The sequence below is a fragment of the Eurytemora carolleeae genome, unplaced genomic scaffold (genome assembly GCF_000591075.1).
Source record: "Eurytemora carolleeae unplaced genomic scaffold, Eaff_2.0 scaffold131, whole genome shotgun sequence".
In the NCBI taxonomy this organism is placed as follows: domain Eukaryota; kingdom Metazoa; phylum Arthropoda; class Copepoda; order Calanoida; family Temoridae; genus Eurytemora; species Eurytemora carolleeae.
The window spans coordinates 373,844-391,440 of record NW_019396496.1 but is presented as its reverse complement, the minus strand read 5'-3'; the positions used below and the strand labels follow the sequence as shown (position 1 = coordinate 391,440).

The 17,597-nt window shown below is 32.5% G+C and overlaps 1 protein-coding gene across 3 annotated transcripts; it reads right to left on the bottom strand.

The window, feature by feature from the left end:
- Positions 1-3,046: 3,046 nt before the first annotated feature.
- Positions 3,047-14,535, bottom strand: LOC111704370 (CD63 antigen). Of its 3 annotated transcripts, none has more exons than XM_023476596.1 (8): positions 14,195-14,535; positions 13,546-13,649; positions 12,463-12,617; positions 10,877-10,953; positions 10,399-10,521; positions 9,139-9,263; positions 8,833-8,934; positions 3,047-4,367 (listed from the first exon to the last, which is right to left on the bottom strand). In XM_023476596.1, exons 1-8 carry the CDS (start codon positions 14,419-14,421, stop codon positions 3,934-3,936), a joined length of 1,347 nt encoding a protein of 448 aa, XP_023332364.1. In that variant the 5' UTR covers positions 14,422-14,535; the 3' UTR covers positions 3,047-3,933. The 3 variants fall into 3 exon arrangements, with proteins under 3 accessions (XP_023332364.1, XP_023332365.1, XP_023332366.1); XM_023476597.1 differs by having other exon boundaries at positions 14,134-14,223; XM_023476598.1 differs by lacking the exon at positions 3,047-4,367 and adding an exon at positions 5,729-6,528 and having other exon boundaries at positions 14,195-14,527.
- Between the last annotated feature and the right edge of the window lie 3,062 nt (positions 14,536-17,597).

Below are 17,597 nucleotides of genomic sequence, written 5' to 3'. Positions count from 1 at the left end.
CCCCCTAGGTAGGTCGAGAAGGGGGTTGTTGCACCCCTGCCCCCTGCATTAATCAATTCCAGGAGGAATTAAACTTAGAAAGTTAAAAAATTTATTTATCAAACTTGATACTTCCTTTGCACGAAAATAAGGAATTTTTTGTTTTTACAAACTACGCATCCGAAATTTTGTTAAATTTTTCCATAATTTTTATCGCTTATAAAAAAAGATTTGTTGAAAAATCGTCAAAAAAATACGATAACAGTCAGGCAAAAAAAAGATATTACTGAGAATCTGAAATATTCAAATGTCCTAGTAAGTGTAAAATCGCCAAAGAACATATTTCTTGCCCAAAATTGGGTCAAATAATAAAAGAAAATAGATTCTGAACCATTGTTCAATATGAATATAAATGAGAATGATTCTTGTTTCAGAGAATCTTCAACGTTTATTGAAAATTTATATAATTTATAAGAAAAATAATGAAAATTCTAACAAAGCATTTTTCGTCAAAATAAGATTATTGAAAATAAAAATTTAATCAGCAAACTTAAACGAGGTAACGTGCCTTTTAATCCTTATTTTACCCCCCCCCCCCGTTCAACTATGTTTTAAAAATGTGTAAGCGTATTTTCAGTGCCCAATTCACAACGGTACCCTTAAAACCTTCGGCTGATCAATGTTGTCAGACTTATTCTCATTAATCTACAAAACGCGATTAATTATTGAACGTTTGTTTGAAAGTTGTTTTAAGTTTTAACAATAATTACATTCACTTTCTAGAATTGACAAAAAAAAAATTTGAATGTAAAATATTCGGTAATGTCAATTTACACAAGTAGAGCATCCACTGTACACAGCGTACACTGCGTTTTACAGGAATAAAACAAAGAGTTCTCTTTACTCGATGAACAGTCAAAGATTTCAAGGGTACCGTTGTAAATCAGCCATTACCCTCTTTACACGGAGGGTCACTTGAAATTACGCTTACAGTCCCTTAAAGGGACTGTAAAGAAAAAATGAGAGGGGGTATATACCCGTTTTGGTATAATTTTGACACAGTTTTATATAAATTTCTCGAGACAGGAACATCAGATATATGTCATATATGGTATAGTTCAAAACCTGAGAACCTCAAGTTTCATCCTATACCCCCTTTCATTTTTCCTTTACAGTCCCTTTAAATTACTTGTGCATGTCTTCATCAAGCTGACATGACAGGACATGACTCTATCAATATAATAAAGCTAAATAAGAGACTGTTCAATGTTAAGGATCCGGATCAATGGATTATGATTTTTCCTTAGTTGGCTGGACAGTCATTTATATGGGTTCCACTCTCTTGGGTATAACAACGTTTTTAACCATTTTCTCCCATACATATATATATATATATATATACGCAACAGATATAGAAGTAAAATTAGTAGCGATCAAAACCGAATTCAATTCGGGATCAGCCTGTATCCTCTTCATTTTTCACGAACACTCCCTTAAATTTAGATTAAATTTTCTCTCAGAAAGAGGTTTATGTTTGGATCTTTTTAATAATTTTTATAAACTTAGAAATTCGATAAAATGTTGATCTGATTTCCATTAAATTTTCTAATCCCTATATCTTTTCAGACTGATATTTGATATTTCACAAAATTAATAGTTTGAATTTGGTTAGGTTTTTAGGTTAAGAACAAAATAAACTAAAACCTTACTGATGCCAAAAAAATATATCAGAATTGTGTATTATAAAACAACGGGATTGGAAGACGACATTTTAATTTGTAGAGTTATCGGAAACAAGAGAATAATTGTTGGAAAGGAATTGAGTCTTTGCTACAAACTCAAACGTTCTAATCCCCATATCTTTTCAACCTAAAAGTCTAAACCTTTGATAATTCAAACCTAGATTATTTGATCTACACAAGATAAACTAGAGAAAATGTACGTAAGATTGAAATATTAAATGTTTTCAATCATAACTCCTTTTATTAAAAAGATGTTGAGAAGAAAAAAATATTTTTAATTTATAATATGTAACCAGAGTAGAAAACTTTAGAATGGTGGATATCGAGATCAATGTTTGATTCTCTCTTTTTGCTAATCTCAAGACTAATTTAGTCTCTAGATTAATTTCTAGAGATTAGAGATGCGCTATCCAACTTTTGAAAACCCGGTTTTTTAATCTTCCCGCATTGTGGTGTCATATCATTTGGACTAATTGAAAAATTGCAATAAGAATATTCGCAATTTTCATTTCTGGTGTAATTTTTTGAAGGAAAAGTTGTTTTCAATGGCTCCTCAATTTTAAACTGAACAGCGTATATTTATAACTTAAAAATTAAACCAGAGAACTGAAAATTGCCAATTTTCTTATTACGATTTTGCTAATTTTTTGTGATTCTGTAATTCAATCTTATATTTTGATTTTAGCATTTGATAGAAATAATATATACATAGTAAAACAAAACAAAAAACAAAAAATTCGCGGATTTAAAAATAAATTTCGTGGATTTTCAAAATTTTCGAAATCGAATTTTGTTAAGATGAAATTTTTGAAAATTCATTCATCCATAAACCTTACTTGGGGTTACGCGAGGTCCCACAACAAATTTGGGCCCGATCGGTTCAACCGTTTTGACTTTATTGGATACAAACAAACAAACAGACACCCAGACAAGCATAGTATATATATTTAGATAGAAATAAAGTAATCTCTGTATGGGGTTTGGTATGTTTTTTAAGGGTTCATAATTCATAAACCCTTTGGCCGATTTGCCTCAAATATTAATTGGGAAAGTAGGTAGAACCACGGGAATCATCTTGGTTTCAAAATTGTATGTTGAGTAGGTTGACTTTTATAAAGAAAATTTGCCAGGCAAAGCTGGGTTCTCATGCTAGTGTCTCTTTTGCATTGTACATCGTAGAATATAGAGATCCATAATAATATAAACTTTTATTTAATATAATACAGTGTTAGTAAATGACTTTTGATTAAAATAATAAATTTTTTTATCATGTTTCTCTTTCTTAGAGAGGATTGTATGCCTTCTTTAAAGTTAATGTTAATAAATAAGTATTTCATGAATTTTTATTTTCAACATATCTGTGCAGCGATTGCAATTAACAGCTGTAGAATCGGAAGACGACTGTTAGACTATACTTATGACTTTAAAAAGTCCAATTCACACCTAGATACATTATAATAGATTGTTCACGCAGACTGCAGTGCAGACTGTAAAGCTGAAAATTGTACATCATGAACTCGTCATACAAGAAGGTCAGTGAATACGTTTTACTTATTGCTCTTGGGTTCAATCTGTAGAAAACAATTTTTAACTGGTCAGTATCTTGTCATTCTGAATGGTGTGAATTACACGAATTACTGGTCCTCTAAACAAAACAAAACACCCCATGAACTGAGTGTAACAATACTTGCCGCAACTCTTTTTATTCAATTTACTATATGGACGTAGATACTAGTACAAAGCTAAGTTTACATTTTTAATATCAGCTGAAACACTCCGGTATGGTGAAGACGACATGAGCTGTCTAGTCTAATTTACCTAGGAATTCACATAAAAATACAGCAATTGTTCTTTTTCCACAAATTATTTTACTTAAAAATTTGGTTTTAAAGCAACTGGTAAAACTACTTGCTTTATAACAGCATCAACTACTTCTAAATATCGTCTTCCATAGTTTTATGGATAAAACTGTGTAGAATGAGACTGGCGGAAATAAAGAAAATGCTTACTTAATTGGACCGTGGGTTCGAACTATTTTTCGAAGAAAAACAATAATGTTTTTTGATCATGTTTCTCAGAAACTAAGTAAATTATAAATAAGGCATATACTATTTAATAAGATTTGTATTTCCTTTAAGGAAGATGATAACTGATGGCTAGGGTTCTGATAAAATTTTAAAAATAATTTCGAAATATTTTTTACAAAAGTTGTTTACGAAAGTGAATCATTTTTGACCGAATTTCTCTGAACTTTCCCAGTTTTCCGATTATTCCTCTCATTTTTCATGTTTTCAATGATTAAAGTATTGTTACACAGACCATTTTCCTGATTTTTCTTTTCCCTAGACATTTTTTTCTCTTCCGTAAGTGGTGAACGTTTTTTTCCGTTTTTATCCTCAAGCGGCGAATTTTTTCTCCCGTTTTTATCCTCAAGCGGCGAACTTTTTCTTCTAGTTTGTTCATCCGACGGTGAGACATTATCGTTCTTCTCATCATTTTCTTCTTTTGCAGCTAATCTATGCTTTTCTGTGACGAATTCCGACATTTTTCTATTCTTTTCAGATAGTTCTGAGAGTTTTCTCACCACGCCTGTTTGGGTGGAAACAGCGGATACCTTTCTTTGACCGTGGACAGGACAGTCACCAGCTAGAATATAATAAAGATTATTTTTAGACGATTTTTTAAAATACAAGACATAAGGCAAAATATGCCACAAAGTTAGAGAAATCAAACGTTTTTCTAATTGAGAAAAATTAGCACTGTTTTTTCATGATTGCATTTTTAGAAGTTAATCCTTCTCTTTTGTAGTTCTATTACGGTTTTTTATAAACCAGTGCAACACAAATTTCTGAAGTGCATGAGATCAATTTCATAGTTTCATTGTCTCAACTCTCAAGTTGTTTTTATAAACATGGAATTAACATCGATCACTTTGTATTAAACTTTTGAATGATAAAATAATAATTATCATAATAATAATATAATAACAATAATGATATTAATAATAATAATAATTGTAATAATATCGATAACAACAATGATAATGATAACAATAATGATAATAAAAAATTAACTATTTACCCTTTACCTCGTGTGATATTGTAGAGGTTTCATGCATCTGCATTCGGTGCAAACAATACAAACAAAAAACATTGCTTACTAAACTAATTTATTTTCAAAATTATTGTTCCTATATGATAATATTCTAAGTAAATTAATAACAGCAAGAGCAATTTTAATGGTATAAATCAACATCAAAAGTTTATAAGAAGTTTTATATTTCATCATTTTAAAATCTACTATCAGTTCTGCTGCATTTTCCTCTTTTTCTTGATATGAACATTACTCTGCAACTTTTTTACTGTTTCAGTCTAGAACTATATTTGTGTCGAACATGAACTTGTTTTGTTAAAACTTTCAATTTTTTTAGACTTTTAAAATTAATGTTTAAAAGTTTTCCTCTGTACAATTTGAGAAGACAAATGCTAAAAACGAAACCTTTTCCATAGGATATAAATTTTTCATAGTTTGATAAAAGAAAATCATTACAGAATACAGTTTTCAAATGTTGGAACCTTCATTTTTGTAGAACCGTATTTTGTGATGCCAAAAATCTGAAAGTCTTATAAAAATTAACCAAGTTATTTCCAATAACTTTTTGGGGTCTAAACATCTATAAATCTACAAATCACTGATAATGGTCTGCATGCTGTATACAGTAAAACACAAAAAGTGTTTATCAAAAAGCTTTGCTTAGATAACGATATTTAAAAAAGAATTTCTATTGCTAAGAACATATTATTTTAATCTCCTGGAGGATTTGAGTTTTTGCCAGAAAAGGAAATTTTCACATCCATATCATTGCAACCTAATGGTGGAAACCTTTAACATTTCAAAATTAGATATTTAATCTAACAGAATTCATATTTCGAAGTTCCAAGGTTAACAACATTTGCAAAGATTAACAGCTGAATTCAAATGCCCTGAGTAAATCAAAAAAATATGAATAAATGATAAAATATTTATTGAAATGAAATACAGAAAATTAAATTTAAATAAGATTTTTACTTATAAAGCTTTTTTATTGCAGATTGATTTGAAGGAACTGAACTTGTCTCAAACTCTAATTTTCGAATTCCTATATCTTTGCAACCTGAGGGTGTAAACATTCGAATATTCAAACTTTTAGCAAATATTAAAGGTCTGTGACATGTATGTACATCCGCTAACATGAAAGTATTAGGAGTTTGAAGCAAGTTATCAGTTCCTTTTTAAATGCTCTTTTTTCCAAAATAGCACATGTGACATAACATATTAAATAACACAGCATTAATTATGGCACTTGATTTAAAAAAGGAAGAATGGAATAGGAAGGATGGAATAGGATGGAATAGGAAGGATGGGAAAGGAAGGATGGGATGAATAGTAAGGGTGGATAGGAAGGATTGATCAGTGAAGAAAGAAAACTGGAAGACTGTAAACTAAGTATGAAATGTTAAAGGGATTGTGAATGGAAAGAGTGTGAAAGAATCACATGACACCCTATAAAACTTTATCTAGGCATCGATAGTCGAGTTAACGAGTTATTTAATTTTTTAACTTGTAAGGCTTACTCTTATACAAAGCGACAATGAAAAATGCAGTAATTAAAGTCAAACGAGAACTGTTGTGAAACAAATATGTGAATATTTAGTATACTCTATCATTTCTCTTTAATAGAGTTTCAAGCTAATACTCTAGTTTCGCCTCTCTGTCAGGTTCACGTTGAGAGTACTTGTATACTTCAGAGGTTCTAACTCCATCCGTCCTAAACCCATCACATCAAATATAAACCAAGTCCGCCTTAAACCCATCAAATCAAATAAAAAACGATTCCGTCCCAAACCCTTCACATCAAATAAAAACCAATTCCGTCTTAAACCCATCACATCAAATATAAACCAAATCCGTCCTAAATCCATCACATCAAATTAAAACTAATTCCGTCTTTAACCCATCACATCAAATATAAACCAATTCCGTCCCAAACCCATCAAATCAAATAAAAACCAATTCCGTCTTTAACCCATCACATCAAATAAAAACCAATTCCGTCCTAAACTCATCACATCAAATAAAAACCAATTCTGTCTTAAACCCATCACATCAAATATAAACCAATTCCGTCCTAAACCCATCACATCAAATAAAAACCAATTCTGTCTTAAACCCATCAAATCAAATAAAACCAATTCCGTCCCAAACCCATCACATCAAATATAAACCAATTCCGTCTCAAACCCATCACATCAAATATAAACCAATTCCGTCTTAAACCTATCAAATCAAATAAAAACCAATTCCGTCCCAAACCCATCAAATTCCGAAACCTTTAATTTTATAGATATTGTTTAGTTATGAGGATATGAGGATTTAAATGTATACCGAGTCTCATTCCTTGAATATAGTCATTAGACAGCATTGCAGATTATCTTAATCAATAACTTCGCACTCAGGTTTAATGATAACAATAACAGTGGAACAGTGGAATCGATAAACGTACAGTTTTATAAAACTGTGGAAAACTACGACGACATTTAAGTAAGCTACTTGTCTTTGATGTTTTCTAAAGCAAATAGTTAAAATAAAAACAACTTTCTTACAATGCCGAATCTTATCCAATGTCTAAAATATTATAGAGTTATTTAACAATTTCGGATTTGTAACATATACACCTAGCTCTAACTATAAGGCAAGACATCCTCAATCCTCATATCTTTATAACAGTTCAAATCCTTATAATAATCTCCCCAAACTCTAAGTTTCTAATCCTTATTTCATTGAATCCGCCAAGGGATATTTCAAACCGTATATTCTGAATAGATCAAATCCTTAAAGTTTGAAATATCTAAGGTTTACAAAATTAGAGTTTGAAGTGAGTGATAATTTTCTTTGCATGCAGTGTAGAAAATATAAAAATTTAAAATATGCAATTCTGCAGTTGCATATGTGTTTGAAATGATTTCAAAATACCACCACTCGAACTATACAGTGCGTTAAATTGTGCAAAATTTTGGCAATGTCAAAACATTAAGATTTTAATTATTCTTAACAATTTGTATAATCGCAATTCGCAAATAAATTCACAAAAATATCCTCAAAAAGATAAACCAAAAACCAAAACCGTTGCTTTCTTCAAAAGCATGTATACATAGAGAATAGAATATATATTAGAAGGGAATTTAAAGAATCTATCGGTATGAATTTTTGCAGTTCCTTTCAGCCTGAAAGGGAGTTTAAAGTATACAAATCATGTAAATGTTCACAAATTATATGCAGTAGAGTACATTAATACAGTTTGTTCCCTAGACTATTCATTTCAATTTCGAATTTTTTGAACTGTTAAATAAACTTTTTAATGAATTAGGTGAATAAAAAACATCATTTGATTTATAGTTATAACGGAAAATCATCGTTTGTAAAGTGGAAGGCATAGAGTCTATGTGAAATGATCATTGGTCAATTATGAAACCAGCCTATTTCATAATTTGGTTTTCTTTTAACAATAATTTTAGATTTTCTATAAAATGATATTCCAGGGCCCAAAAGGTTATATAGCATAAATATGTGAAGTACACCTGCAGTATGGAAACAGTACAACAAAATGGCCGTTTTACACTTTTTTCTAGTAAATTCCCCTCTAATATATATTCTATTCTCTATGCATGTATAAGCTTGAAATTGTGGTGCAATGTGGTGCTTCAATAACATATATTACTTACAGATGGGTGGTTTTTAAAAAAGTAATATAAGTTAAATTATTTAACATAAACATAGAACGAGTTTAACCCATTTGTATTTGTACATAATAGAAGGGCATTGTAACAAGACAAGTAGTGATGAACACCACACTAAAAAGTCATGTACTTGTGTATTGTGAGTACAATGCACGGATTGTAACAAGACAAGTAGTGATGAACACCTCACTAAAAAAGTCATGTGTTTGTGTATTGTAAGTACAATGTACGGATTTCTAACGGATTTATGGAAAGTTTAAAAGACGTCAAAAACTTGACTGACTGGGTGAAACTGTATCATTTTATGTACTTTGACTCGTATGTACTATATATACCTGTACTAGATGTTCTTGTTCTCCGAGTGCTAGTACTCAAGTGGTAAGAGAACAGTACACAAGACAGAATCAAGAAAAGCTCACACAAAGCAACCACTATACCTGGATCAGTATCAGTATCAGTATCAGTATCAGTATCAGTATCAGTATCAGTATCAGTATCAGTATCAGTATCAGTATCAGTATCAGTATCAGTAACAGTAACAGTATCAGTATCAGTATCACCCCATGATCCCCTCCCGCACAACCTAACTATAATAACCCCCATCCCCCCCCCATCGCTGCCCCTTCCTTTCAAAATATTACCTATAAGCCCCCAGGCTAGAAGCAGGGGCATGACGTACGTATCCCAGGACTCCTTGATGGTCGTGATACAACCCTTGACATGGATCCTCTCATAGATTTTCTGTGTAAAATCAGTATCCAGGGGCCTAAATATTAAATACTAAGCCTCTGCCTATTTTCTATTCATTCGTCCTCGTCCTCATCCTATTCTTTGGATTTAGGTTGGATATGGGTTAGATATGGGTTGGATATGGGTTGGATATGGGTTGGATAAGGGTTGGATATGGGTTGGATAAGGGTTGGATATGGGTTGGATAAGGGTTGGATAAGGGTTGGATATGGGTTGGATATGGGTTGGATATGGGTTGGATATGGGTTGGATATGGGTTGGTTATGGGTTGGTTATGGGTTGGATATGGGTTGGATATGGGTTGGATATGGGTTGGATATTGGTTGGATATGGGTTGGATATGGGTTGGATATGGGTTGGATATGGGTTGGATATGGGTTGGATATGGGTGGGATATGGGTTGGATATGGGTTGGATAAAGGTTGGATATGGGTTGAATATGGGTTGGATATGGGTGTGGAGAGGTGCTTAAACTTAATACATTAATTCATTCATGGTTGAAAGCAAAAACTAGAATTTGGTTTGGCAGTCAAACTCACAGCAGCTGATTACACAGATATTCACTCTAGAAAACTTACACCTTAAAGGGAGTGTTCGATAATGTTGAAAGGGGTTAAAGGGAGTGTTAACGATTGTTTAAGGGGTTTAAAGGGAATTTTCAGGAATATTTAAAGAGTTTTTAAGGGAGTGTTTAGGTATGGTTAAAGGGGTTTTAAAGGAGTATTCAAGAATGTTAAATGATTTTTAAGAGAATGTTCAGGAATGTTTAAAGGGTTTTTAGGGAATATTCAGGAATGTGTAAAGGGATTAAATGGAGTATTCAGGAATGTTTAGGGAAAGGATTAAAAGGAGTCTTTACGATGGTTTAAAGGGAATGTTCAGAAATGTTAAAATGGTTGTAAATACCTTTTTAATAAATGGTGATATTAAGTTAGGAAAAAGATCTAAGTGGCTCAGATAAAATGCGCTTTCTTGTATCTTGGGTATTTTATGAATGCCCCGTTCTAATCATTGCTGTTTCATGATTTTTATCACTGTCGTTTGGAAGTTTGAAATTACGTCTACAGTCTCTTTATTACACTTTTAACAATTTCAAATTAGCAAAAAATGATGATATTCATTCTATCATTTTTGTAATTATTTATTCTGACCTTTTAGCCTGTATACCGCAGTCTGGATAGGGTACTGTACAGCAGGAATCTGGATAAGAAGAGAGAAGATATTTCTCCCATTCTCTGTATCCACTAGCTCCTCTTCCTCCACAGCAGCTGTACCTGTACAGTGTACAGTTTGTAGCAAGTGTACAGTTTATAGTTAATGCCAGGTATACAGGGTACAGTCTATGACAAGTGTACAGTTATCGGTTATTCCAGAACGTGATTTCAATGTGTACAAGATGTGTGTACAGTGTATAGGTTATAATTTTATAACCTATAACCAAATCCAACCCCAGATTTAAAAAATATCTTAATTTAATATTTCTATTAAATATCTGTCGTTCTGGGACAGTTTAGATGCAATATCTAAATATCAATGCAATATCATGTAGATTTTTAGTTTGATTAATTAATTAAAAACATTTAATTTAACAATTCCCCCCCCCCCCCACTTTAAAGATTCCTTGAATACCTGGTTTGTAAGGAGCTCCAGGTTTCCATTGTAGAATTATCTGATACTGCCATTTCAAGCTGTCTTTCAACATTCACCTTTTCAAACAAAAGATTCGAGTCTTTCCCACAAGCTCAAATTTTCTAATCCCTATATTTTAGCAACCTGATGGTGTAAACCTTTTATATTTCAAACTTAGATTATATGATCTATGCAGAATTTATAGATTGAAATATCTAAGGTCATCGAAATTGAGTTGCAGAGCTTTAGGGATTAGAAAAATCGACTTTGTACTAGAAGATCATTCTAGATTATACAGGGTTCCCAAAAGGAAATAACGTGGATTGAATAAACCGGCATTTATATCGTGTTTGATCCACTCGGTGTTTCTTTGTGGCCCCAATTTTTTACAAGTAAATTTTTAGCCACGGATAAAACTGGAAATTTCTGGGATTTTAAACATGTGTTTTACCTTTATCGATAATGTCAAATTTTAAATTATGAAATAAAATCAAAATTGTCTAAATATCAATAATATCTCCAGATAGACACAATTTTGGAAGCTGAGAAGAGCTGCGACCTATTAATGACACAATCTATGACATTTATAAAAATAAAAAAATTTTATTTCGTCTCTAAATTACCATTTCCCATTTTTATTAGAACATTCCACATAAATTGAACAAATTACAAAACCCAGAAATTCTTCAATTGTTCAAGAAAAAAATTTAAAAACTTTTCGTTCGCTTATTAAAATTTTTTATAATTTTTATAATTTTTTATAATTTATAATTTTAAATTATTTGAGCTTGTAAAAAAATTGATTTAAAAAACTTTTCTACGCAGAAAATAAAAACACAGTGACTGATTTTATAATCATAAAAATGAATAAATTGATGAATTCTTTAATTGATTATGTAAACTAAAGTGTTGCATGTTTTCAATGGTTTGGTTTGGTTTGGTTCACCAACCGTTGAAGTGGTTTGATGATAGCGTGTTCAAATATTTAGACCATAAAACCATTTTGTTTGTTAAACCATTCAGACTTTCACTCTCAGGTTCACCTTCACTTCAAGATAATTTATGTACAATGCAGTACATAAATATAAATTTTTGCCAGTCCTGAGATTATAGGTTTTATTATGTACACTGTTCCATACACCTGTACACCTAAAAATATTTCTGTACACTGTTGCATATCCGTACCATATATTCCTGTACACCTTGCAATATATCTGTACAATGTTGTATAAAACTGTTCACCGTCAATACTCCTGTACACCTAAAAATATTACCATACACTGTAGCATAATCATGTACACAGTACCATATTCCTGTACAGTGTACATTATAGCACATTACCATATTCCTGTACACTGAAGCATCCTGTACAGTTCCTTAAAAATTCCATATTTCATATTTCCAGCTAAGTGTATTTTAGAGTAAGGTGTGTCATTTTTTTTAGATTTTCTCTATTTCCATTCTGCAAACGTTTTATTTGTGCAAAATTTCTTAAGAAATCCAAATCTTGGAAAAAAAATCAGAAATCACATGGATTCTTTTACTATTTAAAAAGACAATTTATTTTGTAAAATAAATTACTCTACCTTATTAAGATCAGTTTGAATATTATTCCTGAGAATGAAGGCAAGTATGAGAGCTGCCAACTGTATACAGAACACTATGCAACCCAACACGGAGAACATGGCGTACAAGTTCCTCTTCTTCTCAAAGATTAATGCTATAGAGAGGATAGAGAACCCTGGATATCCAACATATCATTTACTCAGATTATTGGCATTTATAATAAGGTTCTGGCATCGTTTACCCATAAAGCTGTATTGGACAATGAAAAATGGCCTACCACCCCTTCACCCCCTCCCCCAAAATATATAAAAAGTACAATTTATTTACACCGCAGTACACTTCAGTAAAAATCATGTAAGCAGGTGGGCAAATTTAAATTGACAAAATGGTGTTATAATTCGCTCTTTGAGAAAATAACGTATTTGGTAGAGGTCGAAATGGGCTTAACTTATTTCCTCAATTGAAAAGCTCCCATTTTAGGTTGGATTTGATGAATAGCCAGATATAGTTGAACTAGGTACAGATAGTTAAACTTCTTCTCTTCTTAAGCCAAGAATGCATTAGAGAACTACAGTTATAACCAGAAAACTCTGAAATGGGAAGACGACGTTTTAGAAATTCTAACTTTTAAAAATATAATGAGCATGAGACAAAGCAATTGATGAGTGATTCAAAAAGTTTCTAGAACAAATATTTAGCATTTTAACAACATACAAATACGTTTTAGTACTGCTACAATGTCGTCTTCCTATTCCATTGTTTTTTGGTTGTCACTGCAGTTACCTGTTCAACCAGCCATATTCTCATTTCATATTAATGTTCAAAAATCACAAAAAAAAACTAAATTATTCAAAAAATAAATAGGTAATACTAGCTTGGGAACCCAGCGTTGCCCAGGTTAATAATAGTTAGTCCCACCATTTACCCGCGTTTTGTCGCAAAAAACTGCCCGCTCAACTTATAATATTAAAACCAAGCTAAGAACATTCCCGTCGTTCTCCCAAGTTTCCCAATCAAAATTTGATGCAAATCGGTCCAAGGGTTTATGAGTTATGATCAGACAAACAGAGAAAACATCTTTATATATAATGATGTATGTTTTCCTATACTGCAGGAGCTGGCTATTATCATGAGGATTGGTCCACCACGGAAATTGTTTGAAGCCATCGTCAACAGATGGAGTTTAAAGCTCCCAAGGAAAATACAACTAAATCATTTAAAAAATCAATTAAGTTCTATAGTTAATTGGAACCAAAATATAAAATATCAAAAACAATTTTGATGGACATAAGAGGGCAAAAAAACTGAGAATATGAAAGAAATCAGGAAATCAAGCTAGATTGATAATTTTGAAAGCGAAATACAAGGTTACCCACAAAGGATGAGATTTTAAAGACGACCCAAAACTCTAAAAATATGACTATTTGAAGCTTGATTTTTAGTCTCTGCATTCAATTCAGTATTTTGATAGTTTACTAAATGATCAAGCAAAGATCTATGCCAACTGGCCTACAAGGAACCTAAAATACAAGAAAACGAACTATAACATCGTCTCTGAAGTCTCATCCTTTGTGGGTAACCCTGTATAAATACTGAAATTGAGAGAAAGAATTAAAAGGTGTTTCCAGTAAAAGAAACGATATTCCTCGAAGGAGAGTGTATTAATACATCTGTAGTTTAAGTTTAGTTACCATATAACAAGAAGAACTGGAGGAGGGTGTATTAATACATCTGTAGTTTAAGTTTAGTTACCATATAACAAGAAGAACTGTACTGAGAAGAATAATAAGAGTAAGTGTGATGAGTAGGGTGGATACACGGTTCCGTTCCCCCTCCAGGATTCTTTCAACCCTACTCCGCTCCGGCATATTTACTTTCTTCACTATAGTACTAGTTTTCTTTTTCGGAGCTGAGTCTTTGTCATTCTTCCTTCCTTCCTTCTCATCCTTTCCATCCACAGCTTTACTGAATAAACCCATTGCACGGTTTACACTACGGGGTTTACACCAGTTTTTTCTCCGGATTTATATGCTAGGTAAAGAAATTTAAACTACATAATATTTCTGAAAAAAAAACTATGTAAAAAATTTGATTTAAGTTGGGAAACTTTATGTGTAAAAAATATTTACAAAGAAGACAATGAAAATTCTAATTGATCAAAAATAAATTGTTTTCTACTCTTAAATCATCTAAACTTTTAAAATCTTGAATTCTTCACAAAGTTGAGAATATTTGGCTCCAATCACAGAAAGCCTAGATTGTGTAGTTTAAAGCTGTCGGAGTAAAACTGAGAAGAATTGAGGGGAACGGAACCATTCCTAGTGCATGATGTAAGAATTCTTTACCGCGCCCTACCTTCTTAGTAACCCACCTACTTACTACCTATCCACCTACTTACTAACCTATCCACCTACTTACTAACCTATCCATCTACTTACTAACCTATCCATCTACTTACTAACCTATCCATCTACTTAGTAACCTATCCACCTACTAACTAAAATATCTACCTACCTACTTAGTAACCCATCTACTTACTAACCTATCAGCCTACCTACCTACCTAGTAACCCACCTACTTACTAACCTATCAACCAACCTACCTACTTAGTAACCCACATACTTACTACCCTATCCATCTACTAACTAACCTATCCACCTACTAACTAAAATATCTACCTACCTACTTAGTAACCCACCTACTTACTAACCTATCCATCTACTTACTAACCTATCCACCTACTTAATAACCTATCCATCTACTTACTAACCTATCAATCTACTGACTAACCTATCCATCTACTTACTAACCTATCCATCTACTTAGTAACCTATCCACCTACTTACTAACCTATCCATCTACTTACTAACCTATCCATCTACTTAGTAACCTATCCACCTACTAACTAAAATATCTACCTACCAACTTAGTAGCCCATCTACTTACTAACCTATCAGCCTACCTACCTACCTAGTAACCCACCTACTTACTAACCTATCAACCAACCTACCTACTTAGTAACCCACCTACTTACTAACCTATCCATCTACTTACTAACATATCCATCTACTTACTAACCTATCCACATTCTGAATAAAATATCTACCTACCTAATTAGTGACCCACCTACTTCCTAACCTATTAACCAACCTACCTACTTTGTAACCCACCTTCTTACTAACCTATAAACCTACTTACCTACTTAATGACCCACCTACTTACTAATCTATCCACCTACTTACTAACATATTTACATACCTACCTACTTCGTGACCCACCTACTTACTTACCTATCAACCTACCTATCTACTTAGTATGCGCCATAAAAATTTTCAAGGTTTTACTTACTGAATTTTTGTTTAAAAGATATTTTAAAAAGGATGAATTAAGTTGCCTTTTAATATCATAAGGCTCCCCATGCGTGCCCCCCCAGGGGGTTCACCCGTGGGGGGGTCACGTCCACCCAGTGCTCCCCCCCCCCGTAAGCCACTGTATTTTGTATATAAATAACCTGAAGCTCTCTCATACCCTCGAAAGTCAATTAAGGGTTTAATGAAATATTTAATAAAATATTTATGAAGTTTCATGATTAAATTGTAACTATAATGTCAAGATGATATTGTACAATGTACTTAAACCTTGAGAATATTTGCGTAAACTTTATCAAAGGGAAGCAGAGCGTGAAATTAAATAATTTCATGGAAATACGCATTTTTATTTCTCACGCTCACGTGACTTCGCCAATAACGCAACATGGGTGCGTCAGGAGATAGCATAGGAAAATTATTTGAATAAAAATAGTAAGCACTGAATTTATTGGCAAGGATTTCTTTTTTAATTGAATTTTGAGAAAATACTTTGCAAACCATCGAGAATATTCAACTGGTGATGGGGCAATTTTGCTTAAAAATTTAGGGAACCATTAAAGTTCCGTAAATGAATCGAAACTTTCGAAAATGATTTAAGTCTTTGCCACAAAATCCTAATCCCTATATCATAGCAACCAAATGTCGTGAACCTTTGATATTTCAAACTATGAATTCTGTTAGATCAAATAAGTTAGAAATATCAAAGGTTTACACCACCAGGTTGCAATGATATAGAGATGAGAAAATTTGAGTTTTTTGGCAACGACTCAGTTCCTTTACGGAAAATCTGGTTTAAAACTGAAAGAACCCATAATAATCAATTTGATAAAAACAAACGTTAAGAATCGTAACGTAAAAGATTTTTTGCCACAAACCCACATTTTCTAATCCCTATATCGTTGCAGCCTAATGTTGTAAACCTTTTATTCTTAAACTATATATCTCACAGAGTGTTATATATTGAAATATCAAAGGTCTACAACATCTGGTTGCAGAGTTAAAAGGGTGTTAAAAAACCAAACACTTCTCACTTTGTCTCTCAGAGGCTTAATTTTTACCCGATCATAATGAAATTAATATCACAATGTCTCTAGGATGGTAAAACTATGTGAAGAAAATTTTTTTAGGATTTGGTCAACCCTGCTCTAAATAAATGCTCTTTGTCTCTTAGGGTTAGAAATGACTAGCCTACGTGCAAAAAAATGCAAAACTAAGATTGGTCCCAAACTGGCTTAAAAATGGCAAGAATCTGTTTAAAGGTATATCTGAATAGGTTAGTTACCAGATTACAAGTTCAGAGTGTCGAGTTAATTTTACCCAAATCCTATTAGGAGGATACTGAAGCCAACCATTTCCAGACAAATACAGAACCAGTTCCTTCACTTCTCCTTCAACAAGGAGAACACCTGCCGGAGACCCTTACTGTGAGCTGATTGGGACATTTTTATTTCAAGAAGGAATGTACTTACTTTATCCTAAAGCTTTTTCTGGTGAAATCAACTCTAACCCATGGTCCTCGAGGGCTGACCTTGCTTGCAGAACAAAATTGTAAACAGCCACGCGCTGCCAGCCTCTCATGCTGTCAGCATTTCAGCAATAGTTTAAAACAAAGTTTGGTTTACACTTGACAATGTACATTAAGTTTAACAATGCCCGTCCTATAATTGAGAGTAATTGTGGGTTAATAAAAAGAAGGTTTCAAGAATTGAAAAAATCTCTGTCAATTGCACAGACAAAGAGTATTTATTCAGAGCAGGGTTGACCAAATCTAATAATTTATTTTCACA

Bases quoted from the DNA above. Each gene is read 5' to 3' on its own strand.
- LOC111704370 (XM_023476596.1), bottom strand. From the start codon at position 14,421: ATGGGTTTATTCAGTAAAGCTGTGGATGGAAAGGATGAGAAGGAAGGA. The intron at 10,522-10,876 runs GTATTCAAGGAA...TACACTGTACAG, and splicing joins TGGAGCTCCTTACAAACCAG to GTACAGCTGCTGTGGAGGAA. The intron at 9,264-10,398 runs GTCAGAATAAAT...TTTAATATTTAG, and splicing joins TGCGGTATACAGGCTAAAAG to GCCCCTGGATACTGATTTTA.